This window comes from Ursus americanus, chromosome 9 (genome assembly GCF_024610735.1).
Source record: "Ursus americanus isolate L20-20 chromosome 9, mUrsAme1.1.p, whole genome shotgun sequence".
NCBI classification, from domain to species: Eukaryota; Metazoa; Chordata; class Mammalia; order Carnivora; family Ursidae; genus Ursus; species Ursus americanus.
In genome coordinates, this window is record NC_142135.1 from 80,308,436 (window position 1) to 80,322,158 (window position 13,723).

At 35.6% G+C, this 13,723-nt stretch overlaps 1 protein-coding gene across 1 annotated transcript; it reads left to right on the forward strand.

The window, feature by feature from the left end:
* The first annotated feature begins 455 nt into the window (after window positions 1–455).
* LOC123786823 (olfactory receptor 4M1) lies at window positions 456–1,415 on the forward strand. Its single transcript, XM_045789177.2, has one exon. It carries the CDS (start codon window positions 474–476, stop codon window positions 1,413–1,415), a length of 942 nt encoding a protein of 313 aa, XP_045645133.1. The 5' UTR covers window positions 456–473.
* The last annotated feature ends 12,308 nt before the right edge of the window (window positions 1,416–13,723 follow it).

The window sequence follows — 13,723 nt, forward strand, 5'->3', positions numbered from 1 at the left end:
CTGATATTAGACAAGAAGCATAAGTTTTCAAGTTTGCTAGATTTGTCAACAACAAAAAATCTAGAAATAGCTAGATTTACTTATTACCAGTCTACAATTTAGCTTCTCTCATAAGTAGTTACACATAATGCTTACTAAGGTAGATATATGGGGAAAGGATCAGTGCACTGCTGAGTTTCATAAAAAAATAGAAATTAATAACAGTAATAGATTGGGATTTTGGTTTCAGATATGTGACATACTTCATATGGTTTCAGTGTTTCTAATTTTCAGGTCATCACTTACTCTTTCCCTGTCTTGGCTTATCAGACATCAAATGGAACAATCAAATGTATCCTAATACAGTCCCTTAATGACACAGAACAAACTGATGATTTCAACAGCAGTAAAATAAATCTAGTTAAATGCTATTTGGAATAATTGTAATTTCTGTATTTTTTATAGCCATATTATTTTTTAAAAAAAGTGAAGAAATGGAACCCGTAAATTATACCAGGGTGACCGAATTTGTTCTCACTGGCTTATCCCAGACTCGAGAGGTACAACTAGTCCTATTTGTCATATTTCTATCCTTCTATCTGTTCATCCTTCCAGGGAATATTCTTATTATTTGCACCATCAGGCTTGACCCTCATCTGACCTCACCCATGTATTTCCTGTTGGCTAATCTGGCTTTCCTTGACATTTGGTACTCCTCCATCACAGCCCCTAAAATGCTCGTGGATTTCTTTGTGGAAAGGAAGAGAATTTCCTTTGGTGGGTGCATTGCACAGCTCTTCTTCTTGCACTTCGTTGGGGCCTCTGAGATGTTCCTGCTCACAGTAATGGCCTTTGACCGCTATGCCGCCATCTGCCGCCCTCTCCACTATGCTACTATCATGAATCGACGTCTCTGCTGTATCCTGGTGGCTCTCTCCTGGTTGGGGGGCTTTATTCATTCTATAATACAAGTGGCTCTCATTGTTCGACTTCCCTTCTGTGGGCCCAATGAGTTAGACAGTTACTTCTGTGACATCACGCAGGTAGTCCGGATTGCCTGTGCCAATACCTTCCCAGAGGAGTTAGTGATGATTTTTAGCAGTGGTCTGATCTCTGTGGTATGTTTCATTGCTCTCCTAATGTCCTATGCCTTCCTCCTGGCCATGCTGAAGAAACACTCAGGCTCAGGTGAGAGTACCAGCCGGGCCATGTCCACCTGCTATTCCCACATCACCATTGTGGTATTTATGTTTGGACCATCCATCTACATTTATGCTCGCCCATTTGACTCTTTTTCCCTAGATAAGGTGGTGTCTGTGTTCCATACTGTGATATTCCCTTTACTTAATCCCATTATCTACACCTTGCGAAATAAGGAAGTAAAGACAGCCATGAGGAAGTTGGTCAACAGATGTATTTTATGCAAAGAGAAGTGAAAGATAAGTGGCATATTCTACAATCTTTCCGGGTCATCGTCCTAAAGTAGGAAGCATTTGCGGCAGTAATAATGCTTTCACTACCTCTTTTCATCTGAGTTCTTAAATTCTCAGATTTTTCCCTCTATTTGGTGAAAAAGCAAAGAAGTTGAGACTGAAATAAGGATCGGTGATAGAATTCAAGATTTTGCCATATCCTAGAAGTAATTTTTAAGAATTCATAGCAGAGTTTGGTTACTACAAACATTCCAGAGGAAGTTGCCAGTCAAGTAGTGGTTTTTATAGCCAGTCTCTACTTACATCCTCCAGTGTGAAAGCAGATTTGGAGGAAAGGGGGTCTAGGTTGACTGGAATTGACAGACATCTAGCTGTGTGATTTTTAAAAGATTATCTCCTTTGTCATTTTTGTGTGTTTTCTGTATTTTCTAATTCTGTTTCTCATGTTAAAATTACATTAGTAAGGTGCTGCTTTTGTTAGCCCTATAATCTAGAGTTCTTTCCCATTAAACCGTTTTTTTTTTAAGTACCTATGACAGAGACTTGGGTGTACTGGTTCTCAGAATCTTTTAGTGAATTATTTAGTAGAGATCAATTTATTATTCCCTGATACTAAGAACCTGATTACTGACCTTGCTTCAGAATATAAAAGATAGACTAGTATATTTGAATTTGTATAAATTTATTTACTTATATTAACTTCCACTTTCAAAACTAGGATAGTGTTCATCAAAGAGTGAGAGGATTTTGTGTGTTCTGAGCTTTAGTCTTATGTTTTCTTTGATAATATAATATGACTAGACTTTGAGGGGAACAGGTATCTGTCAGCATCAGGAATGAATATATATAAATGAATGATGGAAACAATGATGAAAACCTCAGGTACACAGGATGGAATGATTGCACATAAAGTTTATTCTTTGCTTTGGGAATTTTTTCTCTTTGACGACCCTCTTTCATCTTCAAAGTTAGAGTGACTTCTCTTCTAAGAACCCAGATACACTGATGGAAATGATGATTCCTGAATTTTGAGTTGACTGCTCATTGTCTGGAAATGAATAAAATAGTAGACTTCTCTAATATTTCACAACAGAGCATGAAAAAGAGGATCTAACATACAAAATATATATAGATATATAGGTACATATATATAATAAAAATGATTTATGTTTCTAGATTTTGTTTCCTCATTGTTATTTCTCTGTATCTGAAATAGTCAGACTTCTATTCATTTTGTCACTTATCCTTCATTTAGCTAGGATTAATGTTTTTGGGGAAAAGACTACTGACTCAATATGCTCTGCAAACACCATTATACTGCTACTACATAAGGGTATTTATTGAAAATAGGGAAGCTAGAATAAGAAGAAAAAATGTCAAACACAGCAGTGTAATGAAGATATTAACAATATCTCAATATTAACAAGATGAACTTTACCGTAACATTTGGTAAAAAACATCTTTATTATCCAAACAAAAATACAGTTCTTCTGTTTTTTAACTAATAAAATAATATGTTCATTAAAAATTAAAAATATATGAACATGTAAGTAGAAAAACAAACATTACTGGCAATCTCTTTTTCCCTAGGGATTGGGGTTTTCATGTAACAAAATTTGTGAAGTCCCACACACCCAGCTCTACTGGAAGCAGGCCAGTTTGCCTGTCTGCATTGCTATAAAATATAATGAACTAACAATAAATTGAGGTGAGGTGGAATAAAAATCTTCAGACAAGTAAGGGTAACCTTCAGATTATATACCTAGCAAAAGTGGCATTTAATTTAAAAGGCTACCAACTGTTTCAAACATTAAACAGAATTCTGGGAATGTTGTTTCCAAGAACTTCTTGAAGAAACTATCAATAAATCATTCAGTCACGAAGGCTGAGAAAGGAGACTGAAAAAGGACAGAAAGGTGGATACTGAATATTAAACATATTAAAACTACATCTAAGACTGAAACTGATGTGATGATTTGCATGATTGAACAGTATGAAGTGCCACATGCCTCGGTAACACAGAAACGAGAGAGCTGCATTCCATTTCCACCTGGTGGCATATTGGAGAGCTTTACAGAACCTGTCACTAAAAACAAATATACATGTTGGATAACATTTTTTGAAATACTTTGATTAGCTAGCCAAAAAAAAAAAGGCGATGTAAAATATTGAGAAATCAAATGAAACTGGGAACTCAGAGAAATAAATGCTGACTAGAAATCAGCTTTTATTGTGAAAATTTGTGATCTGTTTTTAAGGCCACTGTGTTGATGGTAGAGACAGAGATGCATAGGTAACAAAGCCCAGGGCACTCACAAGGAAATCCTCCACAACAAGCTGAGATCTCAGAAGATATATTCTCAGGGTAATGGTGAAATAGAGTTTTAAAAAAATCACCACCTGAAAGGCTAAAAAGAGAAGAAAGAATTATAAACTGTAAGTGGAATCACACATATATTTTGAGTTTGAATTTATACTATTGAGTTGTCTGAATCACTGCTAGCTGATAATTTTATTCACAGTGTCTGATTCCAGAGATGTAATGCCTCTTGATAGAAGGAACTACAAATACCCTATGGTGGATGCTGCCATTATTCCAGGACTTAAAGTATTCTACAGATAAGAAATAAGCTTACAGTCTGACATCAGTGATCACACAAGACAGCAAGGCTCTGGAGCAAGAGCCAGAAGAACAACAGAAAGAAGAACTGAAAGCACAAAAGAATCACAGAATATAAATTGCATACATTTAGTATTTTTCAAGAAATAAAAAAAGGGCTGGAAATATGAAAAAGGAGGAGGACACTATAAAACAAATAGGAAAATTATATGAAAAACAAAGATAACTTAGATTCAGTTAAAAAATCCTTCAGATGTGTCTCAATGCAAATTAGACACATTCAGAGAGAAACAGGAATCTAGAATATAGATCTGGGTAAATTACCGACAATGCAGGGCAGAAACAAAATGGATAGAAAGAATGAAACAGAGGGTAAGAGACATTGAGAACTGGAAGTTCAGAGTTCCTGGAGGAGAGGATAGGTGGCAGAGGCAATTCTGAAGACGTAAAGCTGAAAATTTTCCCAAACCAACAAAAGACACTAATCTCCATACTCAAGGACCCCACCAAAATATTTGTGGGAAAAACTTCTAAAAACACACATTGAGACACATCATAAAATCCATAAAGACAACTCAGCAGATGTTGAAAGTATCTGAATACAAAAGCAGAGATTACTCTCTAGGGAAAGGCAGTTAACAGCAGATTGCTTTAACAGCAAAAATGTAAACTGATGATGAATTATATTCAATATTCAGAGATAAAATAATTATCAACTCTGTAAGAATAAAATAAAAACTCCTTAGAAAAAAAGAAACAAGTTGTGCACTCGCAAACAATCAACTAAGAGAAATTTCATAGGATATACTTGAAACAAGAAAGTGATCCCAGCTAGGAGATTTGAGGTGACAGAAAAAGAATGGCAAGTATGTGATAAATCTAAACAAACATCTACTGTATTAACTACCAAGAGTGACAACAAACTTCTGAAGTCTAGAAAAATGTTAAGAACCAAAGTTCATGGAAATAATATTTACGTAAGTTAAGAGTTGTATGATTGGAGTTAAGTGTAGTAGTCCTTATATTTCTCTAGAAGATGATGAGGATGCGGATTTACTTTTAACTTTGGGTTGTTACCAGTTTTGATAGGTTACACCATAGAAATGACAGAAAAATGTCATTGGTGTTACACATCAGAAGTTTCTTTCTCACATAAAGCCTATTGTAGGTTTGGGTGACACTCCAGAACACTGAAAAAACAAAAAGGTTAAAATGAAAAATAGCAGATAGATTGGAAGGACTGTTAAGTTAAATGAGTAAAGGTTCTTATATTATTCTAGAGCTGTGCTATCCAATACATTGGCTACATGTGCCTTTTAAAATTTTAACTAATAAAATTTAAGATTAATTTCCTCAGGTTATAGCCACATTTCAAGAGCTCAATAGTCACATGTGGTGAGTGACTACCATATTAGCACCTTTCTGGGGTTTATATTTATATCATATAATAAAACCATTTCTGGAATTTTTAGGCAATATCTCTTAGGTCCACGTTATGAGCAAAGATAAAATTAGTATATACCTTCTTTCCTCTTCTTCAACTCAGATTGTAGTGATTAAAAGTTTTATCTTTCTTAATTTACCTTTCTAGGACTTGTACTTCAATCATTTAATTACAACTTTAGTAACAGACTTTGTCTTCTAGAAATGACATAGGAAGCAATTATTATAAACTTTCTCTCAGTTTTTTACTCAACTAAATAAAATTTTGTTATAGCACTTCTTTTATTATTTATGGAGTCTTATTATCTATTAAAGAGATATGCTAAGCATAGAAATTATAATGATATATTTTTGCATCCATGTTCATCAGGGATATTGGTCTGTAATTCTCCTTTGTAGAGGAGTCTTTGTCTGGTTTTGGAATCAAGGTAATTATGGGCTCATAAAATGAGTTTGGAAGTTTTCCCTCCATTTCTATTTTTTGGAACAGCTTCAGAAGAATAGGTATTAATTCTGCTTTAAACGTTTGGTAAAATTCCCCTGGGAAGCTATCAGGCCCTGGACTCTTATTCGTTGGGAGATTTTTGATTATTACTTCAGTTTCTTTGCTGGTTTTGAGTCTGTTCAGGTTTTCTATTTCTTCCTTGAAGTTTCAGTTTTGGTTGTTTCTATGTTTCTAGGAATTTATCCATTTCTTCTAGATTGCCCAATTTATTAGCATATAGTTCCTCATAACATTCTCTTATAATTGTATTTTTTTTGTATTGGTGGTGATTTCTCCTCCTTCATTCATGATTTTATTTGGGTTCTTTCTCTTTTCTTTTTGGTAAGTCTGGCTAGGGGGTTATTGGTCTTATTAATTCTTTCAAAGAACCAGCTCCTAATTCCATTGATCTGTTCTATTTTTTTTGATTTCTCTATTACTGATTTCTGCTCTAATATTTATTATTAAAAGCATTCGCACAGCAAAGGAAACAGTCAACAAAACTAAAAGGCAACTGATAGAATGGGAGAAGATACTTGCAAATGACATATCAGACAAAGGGCTAGTATCCAAAATCTATAAACTACTTACCAAATTCAATACCCAACAAAGCCAAAAATCCAGTCAAGAAATGGGCAGAAGACATGAACAGACATTCCTCCAAAGAAGACATACAAATGGCTAACAGACACATGAAAAAATGCTCAACATCACTTAGCATCAGGGAAATCAAAACCACAATGAGATACCACCTCTCACCTGTCACAATGACTAACCCAGGAAACAGCAGGTGTTGACAACAATGCAGAGGAAGGGGAACCTTCTTACACTGTTGGTGGAAATGCAAACTGGTGCAGCCACTCTCGAAAACAGTATGGAAGTTCCTCAGAAAGTTAAAATAGAACTACCCTATGTCCCAGCAATTACACTGCTTGCTATTTATCCGAAGGATACAAACACAGTGATTCAAAGGGGCACATGCACCCTAATGTTTATAGCAGCAATGTCCACAATAGCCAAAATATGAAGAGAGTCCAGATGTCCATCGACAGATGAATGGACACACACACACACACACACACACATACTCATCCATCAAAGAGAATGAAATCTTGTCATGTGCAACAATATGGATGGAACTAGAGGGTATTATGCTAAATGAAATAAGTCAGTCAGAGAAAGACAAATATCGTATGATTTCACTCATATATGGAATTTAAGAAACAAAACACATGAACATAGGGGAAGGGAAGAAAAAATTGATAAAAACAGAAAGACTCTTAATTACAGGAAACAAACTGACGGTTGCTGGAAGGGAAGTGGGTGGGGAGATGGGGTAACTGGGTGATGGTCATTAAGGAGGGCACTTGATGTAATGAGCACTGGGTGTTACATGCAATTGATGAATCACTAAATTCTATCCCTGAAACTAATAATGTACTATATGTTAACTAAACTGAATTTAAATTTAAAAAATTATTTATGTTTTTTTAAAGATTTTATTTATGTATTTATTTGACAGAGAGAGAGAGAGCGAGAGACGGAACACAAGCAGGGGGAGTGGGAGAGGAAGCAGCAGGCTCCCAGCGGAGAAGCCTGATGTGGGGCTCGATCGCAGAATGCCGGGATCATGCCCTGAGCCAGGGAGAAGGCAGATGTTTAACAACTGAGCCACCCAGGCGCCCCTAAATAAAAAATTTTTAAAAAGAAATTATAAGAATACAAATCCAGGCACACCTATCAACTTTTTTTTAAATAAGGGTATTATCATTACCTTTGGAATATGCTCTATGCCCCTTAATCCCATTCTTTTCCCCTTGACTATTTCCCCAAAACATATCTTTGATATACAATTGTCCCTCCATCTCCTGTTCCACCTCCTAGCTTAACCTACCATCATCTCTTGTCTACAGTACGTCAAATGCTCCCTAACTGGTTCCCTTGCTTCCACTCTTGCCTTCTAAGCCCATTCTTTACTAGTAACCAGAATAATCTTTTAAAAATGTCAATCAGGTATTGGCACTCCTCTATTTATAACATCTTAAATAGAATGATGACCAGTTGCCATTTGATCTATATCTGGTCCTTCCTCTCTATCTTGCCTATGTTTTTGGGTTTTTTCTATTTGGTCACTACTCTTTTGCCACAGTGGCCTTTCTGCTTTGTCCTCCTCCTTTCTGCTTTTTAGTGCACCATCCTCTTCCTGCTTTGTGGCCTTCTATTGGCTCTTTCTTTAAATCTTCACATAGTGGGATTATTTCAGACATTCAGATATCTCTTGAAATGCCACCTGTTCAGAAAGGCTCTCCCTGGCCAGCTCACCTAGCACAGCAGCCTCTTCCCCCATCCCTTTCCAGTATATCACACTTATATTTTTATTGTAGCATTCACCACTATCAGGTTATTTCCTTTCTGGTGTGTTTGTTTAATGTCTTCTCCATGCATTTGAATGTAAAGTCCCCAGGAACAGGAACCTTTTTTTTTTTTTTTTGCCACATTTAGTGCTACATTGCTGACTCTATAAGGAAAATTGGTTCATGATTTTAGTTTCTAAGACTGTTTAAAATGATAAATTTTTCCCAGCAGAATAAGAAGTCTCCATTCTAAGAACTAGTCTGTTTGTTTATTTATTTAAGATTTTATTTATTTGAGAGAGAGAGAGTGAGCAAAAGCGAGAGAGAGCACAAGCAGTGGGGGGAGGGGGGAGCTGAGGGAGAGGAGAAATAGACTCCCCACTGAGCAGGGAGCTTGACAGGGGTCCCAGGACTCCAGGATCATGACCTGAGCCAAAGGCAGATGCTTAACCACCTAGGTGCTCCTTTTTCTGAGAACTAGTTTAGACCATCAGGTTAATTATGAGTGTTGTGCCAAACATTAGGAGGCAAGGTCCCTCATTGTGTCTATGTATGGTTATGGAAAAAACCTCACCTTTTAGTCTTTGGTGGCAATAGACTGCAACATACTCCAAAATGGGGAGTTTTCTGCCCATATTGCATTGTTTGTTTGTTTGTTTTAGGAAACCAATTATTTATTAGATTTATTCTTAGTTACGTTATCATTTTTGTTACTTCAAGATATGTCTTTATGAAATTATACAGTTGACCCTTAAACAACACTGGTTTAAATTACATGGGTCCACTTATATATGGACATTGTATTTTTTAAAATTTAATTCAAATTTGTTAACAGATAGTGTAGTATTGGCTTCAGGAGTAGAATTTAGTGATTCATCACTTACATATAACACTCAGTGCTCATCACAACAAATGCCACCCATTTAGCTCATCTCCCCACCCACCTCCCCTCCAGCATCCCTCAGTTTATTCTCTAAACAATGTTAAGAGTCTCTTATGGTTTGGCCCCCTCTCTGTTTTTATCTTATTCTATTTTTTTCTTTCCTTCCCCTATGTTCATCTGTTTTCTTTCCTTCTTTCTTTCTTTCCTTTTTCTTTTTTCTTTTCTTTTCTCTTTTCTTTTCTTCTCTCTTTTCTTTTCTTCCTTCCTTCCTTCTAAGGTTTATTTATTTAAGAGAGAGAGAGAGAACAAGTAGGGGGAGGGGTAGAGGGAGAGGGAGACAAGCAGATCCCCGTTGAGCAGGGAGCCTGTAGCAAGGCTCAACTGCAGGACCCTGAGATCATGACCTGAGCTGAAATCAAGAGTCAGATGCTTAACCAACTGAGACACCCAGGTGCCCCCATCTGTTTTCTTTCTTAAATTCCACATAAGAGTGAAATCATATGGTATTTTTCTTTCTCTGACTGACATTTCACTTAACATAATACATTCTAGTTCCATCCACTTGTTGTAAATGGCAAGATTTCATTCTTTTTGATGGCTGAGTAATATTCCATTGTGTGTGTGTACATTCTTCTTTATCCATTCATCAGTCCATGGACATTTGGGCTCTTTCCATAATTTGGCTATTGTTGATAGTGCTGCTATAAGCATTGGGGTGCATGTGCCCTTTTGAATCAGTATTTTTGTATCCTTTGGATAAATACCAAGTAGTGCAATTGCTGGGTCATATAGTAATTCTATTTTTAACTTTTTGAGGAACTTCCATACTGTTTTCTAGAGTGCCTGCACCAGTTTGCATTCCCACCAATAGTGTAAGAGGGTTCCCCTTTCTCCACATCCTTACCAATATCTGTTGTTTCCTGGGTTGTTAATGCTAGCCATGGTGACAGGTGTGAGCTGGTATCTTACTATGGTTGTGATTTGTATTTCCCTGATGCCAAGTGATGTTGAGCATTTTTTTCATATGCTTGTTAGCCATTTGTATGTCTTCTTTGGAGAAATGTCTGTTTATGTCTTCTGCCCATTTCTTTATTGGATTATTTGTTCTTTGGATGTTGAGTTTGATAAGTTCTTTGTAGATTTTGGATACTAGCCCTTTACCTAATAAGACATTTTCAAATATCTTCTCCCATTTTGTAGGTTGCCTTTTACTTTTGTTGACTGTTTCCTTTGCTGTGCAAAAGGTTTTATCTTGATGAAGTCCCAATAGTTCACTTTTCCTTTTGTTTCTCTTGTCGTTGGAGATGTGTCTAGCAAGAAGTTGCTGTAGCCAAGGTCAAAGAGGTTGCTGTCTGTGTTCTCCTCTAGGATTTTGATGGATTCTTCTCTCACATATGGTTTTTATCCTTTTTCTTGTTGATGTGACATATCATTGCTGATTGTTTTGTGACTATTAAACCATCCTTGCATCCTGGGACTAAATCCCACTGGATTGTGGTGTATGATTTTTTAAAATGTATTGTTGGATTTGGTTTGCTAATATTTTTTGAGGATTTTTGCATCTATATTCATGAGAGAGATTGGCCTGGAGTTCTCTTTTTTTGTGGTATCTTTATTTGGTTTTGGTGTCTGGCAGCATAGAAGGATTTTGGAAGTTTTCTTCCTCTTCTATTTTTTGAAATAGAGAAGGATAGATACTAACAGATATTATTAGATATTAATAGAATAGATATACATTTTTGGTAGAATTTGTGAAGCTGTCTGGTCCTGGACTTTTTTTGGGTGGGTAGTTTTTTGATTACTGATTCAGCTTTATTGCTGGTAATGTGCAAATTTTCTATTCCTTCCTGCTTTAGTTTTGGTGTGTTATATGCTTTTAACAATTTATCCATTTCTTTTAAGTTGTCCAATTTGTGGCATATGGGTTTTAATAATATTCTGCTACAATCCTTTGTATTTCTGTGGTGTTAGTTGCTATTTCTGCTCTTCATTAGTGATTTTATTTATTTGGGTCCTTTCTCCCTCTCTTTTTGATGAGTCTGGCTAGAGATTTATCAATTTTGTTGATCTTTTCAAAGAATCAACTCCTGCTTTCATTGATTTTTTTTTTTTTTCAGTTTCTGTATTATTTGTTTCTGCTCTAATCTTTATTACTTCCTTTCTTTTGCTGGGTTTGGGTTTTGTTTGTTGTTCTTTTTCTAGGTCATTTAGGTGTTAAGTTAGGTTGTTTATTTGAGGTTTTCCTTACTTCTTGATGTGGGTCTGTACTGCTATAAACTTTCCTCTTAAAACCACTTTTGCTGCCTCCCAAAGATTTTGGACTGTTGTGTTTTCATTTTCATTTGTTTCCATATAATTTGTGATTTCTTCTCTGATTTCTTGGTTGTCCCATTCCTTATTAGCATGTAATTTAACTTCCATGTATATGTGTCTTTCCAGATTTTTTCTTGTGGTTGATTTCTAGCTTTATGCTGTTTTGGTCAGAAAATATGCATGCTATGACTGATTTTTTTAGATTTGTTGAAACTTGTTTTGTGGCCTAATATATGATCTATTCTGGAGAATGTTCTGTGTGCAGTTGAAAAGAATGTGTATTCTGCTGTTTTAGGATGGGATGTTCTGAACGTGTCTGTTAAATCCATCTGGTCCAATGTGCCACCCAGAACTACTGTTTTCCTTGTTGATACTCTGTTGGGATGATCTGTCCATCGATGTAACTGGGGTGTTAAAGTCCCCTACTATCATTGTATGAGGATGAAATGTCTTTGATTGTGCACTGTATTCTTTAAGAAAACATTTTATGTTTAGTATTTTAATTTTTTTAAAATAGTTTGAAAATCTTTCTCTTTAAAAGAAAATCAAATCTAAAATTGAAATGATGTTGCCTTCTACTACATGACTTTTAATTATTTTTCTTCTGTATAATATTTAGTTGAAAAAAAAATAGTTCTTCATTATTGCTTTAGCAGAGCATAGGAAACAATTATGTCTAAAGTGAAAACCACAAATACCAAGGGTATAATAGGGTCTATTTAGGAGAACATCTTCTCTCCATGGGAGGACTATGTAAAGGGGACTGTGTGATCTATTTAGGAGAACATCTTCTCTCCATGGAAGGACTATGTAAAGGGGACTGTGTGAGCATCATTTATTTCGTCTTTGCCTATCTTTTTGTCACCAGAAATATGTCGAATCTAACATATTTGCCACCTACTTGACCACAATATTTTTCCCTAGATGTAGCAATGATTTTGTATCATTTATACTATTTTTCTCTTTTTGAATTGCAGTGTAAAATATAAAATAATTTCCTGTGGTTTCTACTCACTGAGACCTAATAAATATGCTTGCCATTCCATTGTCTCTGTCACTGATGGAATGTTGATTTTAAATCCCAGAAGTGACAGTGTCTGTTTAATTGATTTATATTTGAATATCTGTACCTAACAAATCTAAAGTCTAATCTTTGATTATATCTTGTTGGCATTCTAATAATTCCCATTGAAAGCATTCCATAGGTTTGTTAGCCTTCAAATTCCCAAAGTACATTCTCCATTGCATCACAAATTGGCTATGCATTTCAATGTGTATGAGGCTGCTGTGTGAGAAGAGATATTTAAGAACAAAGGTAGGAATAATCAGTAATTGTTTCTTCCATTAAGAGTTGATGTCTGCTGTGTGAGAGTAGTTTTGGGTTGCTAGAGAAGTAAATGTTTTTATCTTTATATTTATGAAGAATAGAAAGAAGGAATAAATGGAGACATATTACAATTCTTCAGGTGTGGCATTTACTGTCATGGAATACAATGGTCAGAATTATAGTAGAAATAGACTAATATATGAGGTCTGAATTCAGTGTTACAGCAACACCTTTTATCTGTTCTCAATAGTATATCTTTAGATCTTCTCAATATTTAAAATTACTTTATTGGGGGATATGCAAAACCTTTCTTAAAATACCAGCTGTCTTGAGGATGTTAATACTTGGTGTTATATTTACATACCACATATTAACTGAGAGAAGTGATGGATGTCAGATAGTAATGAATCCCATCTGTTAAAGAATTAATAGAAGAACAGAAGTTTATGATGGAAAATAAAACACAAGCTACAGTGGAAGAGCCTGCAGCTTTTAACCTTAGAGGTACTTTAAGTTTTCTTTTTTTTTTAAATATTTTTTATTATGTTATGTTAAAATTTTCTTTCTTTTTTTTTTTTTAAGGGGGCCTGATGCAGGGCTCGATCCCAGGACTCTGGGATCATGAACTGAGTGGAAGGCAGATGCTTAAGCGACTGAGCCACCAGGGCACATCCCCCCCCTTTTGATGTCTTAAAGACAGCATCAGTGTTTGAAAGACTATGAAATAACCACTGTGTAATAGTGTACAGGAAGCACACTACTTAGGAGTTAAGTGGAGAGGGATTTCTGACTCATTGTGCTAACAGCAGGTTTATGCACAGAAGGAATGATAAATATTGAAGCCAATGAATACTTAAGTAAAAAAAAGAAAGGAAGGAAGGAAGGAA

Coding starts and splice junctions, on each gene's coding strand:
- LOC123786823 (XM_045789177.2), top strand. CDS start 474: ATGGAACCCGTAAATTATACCAGGGTGACCGAATTTGTTCTCACTGGC.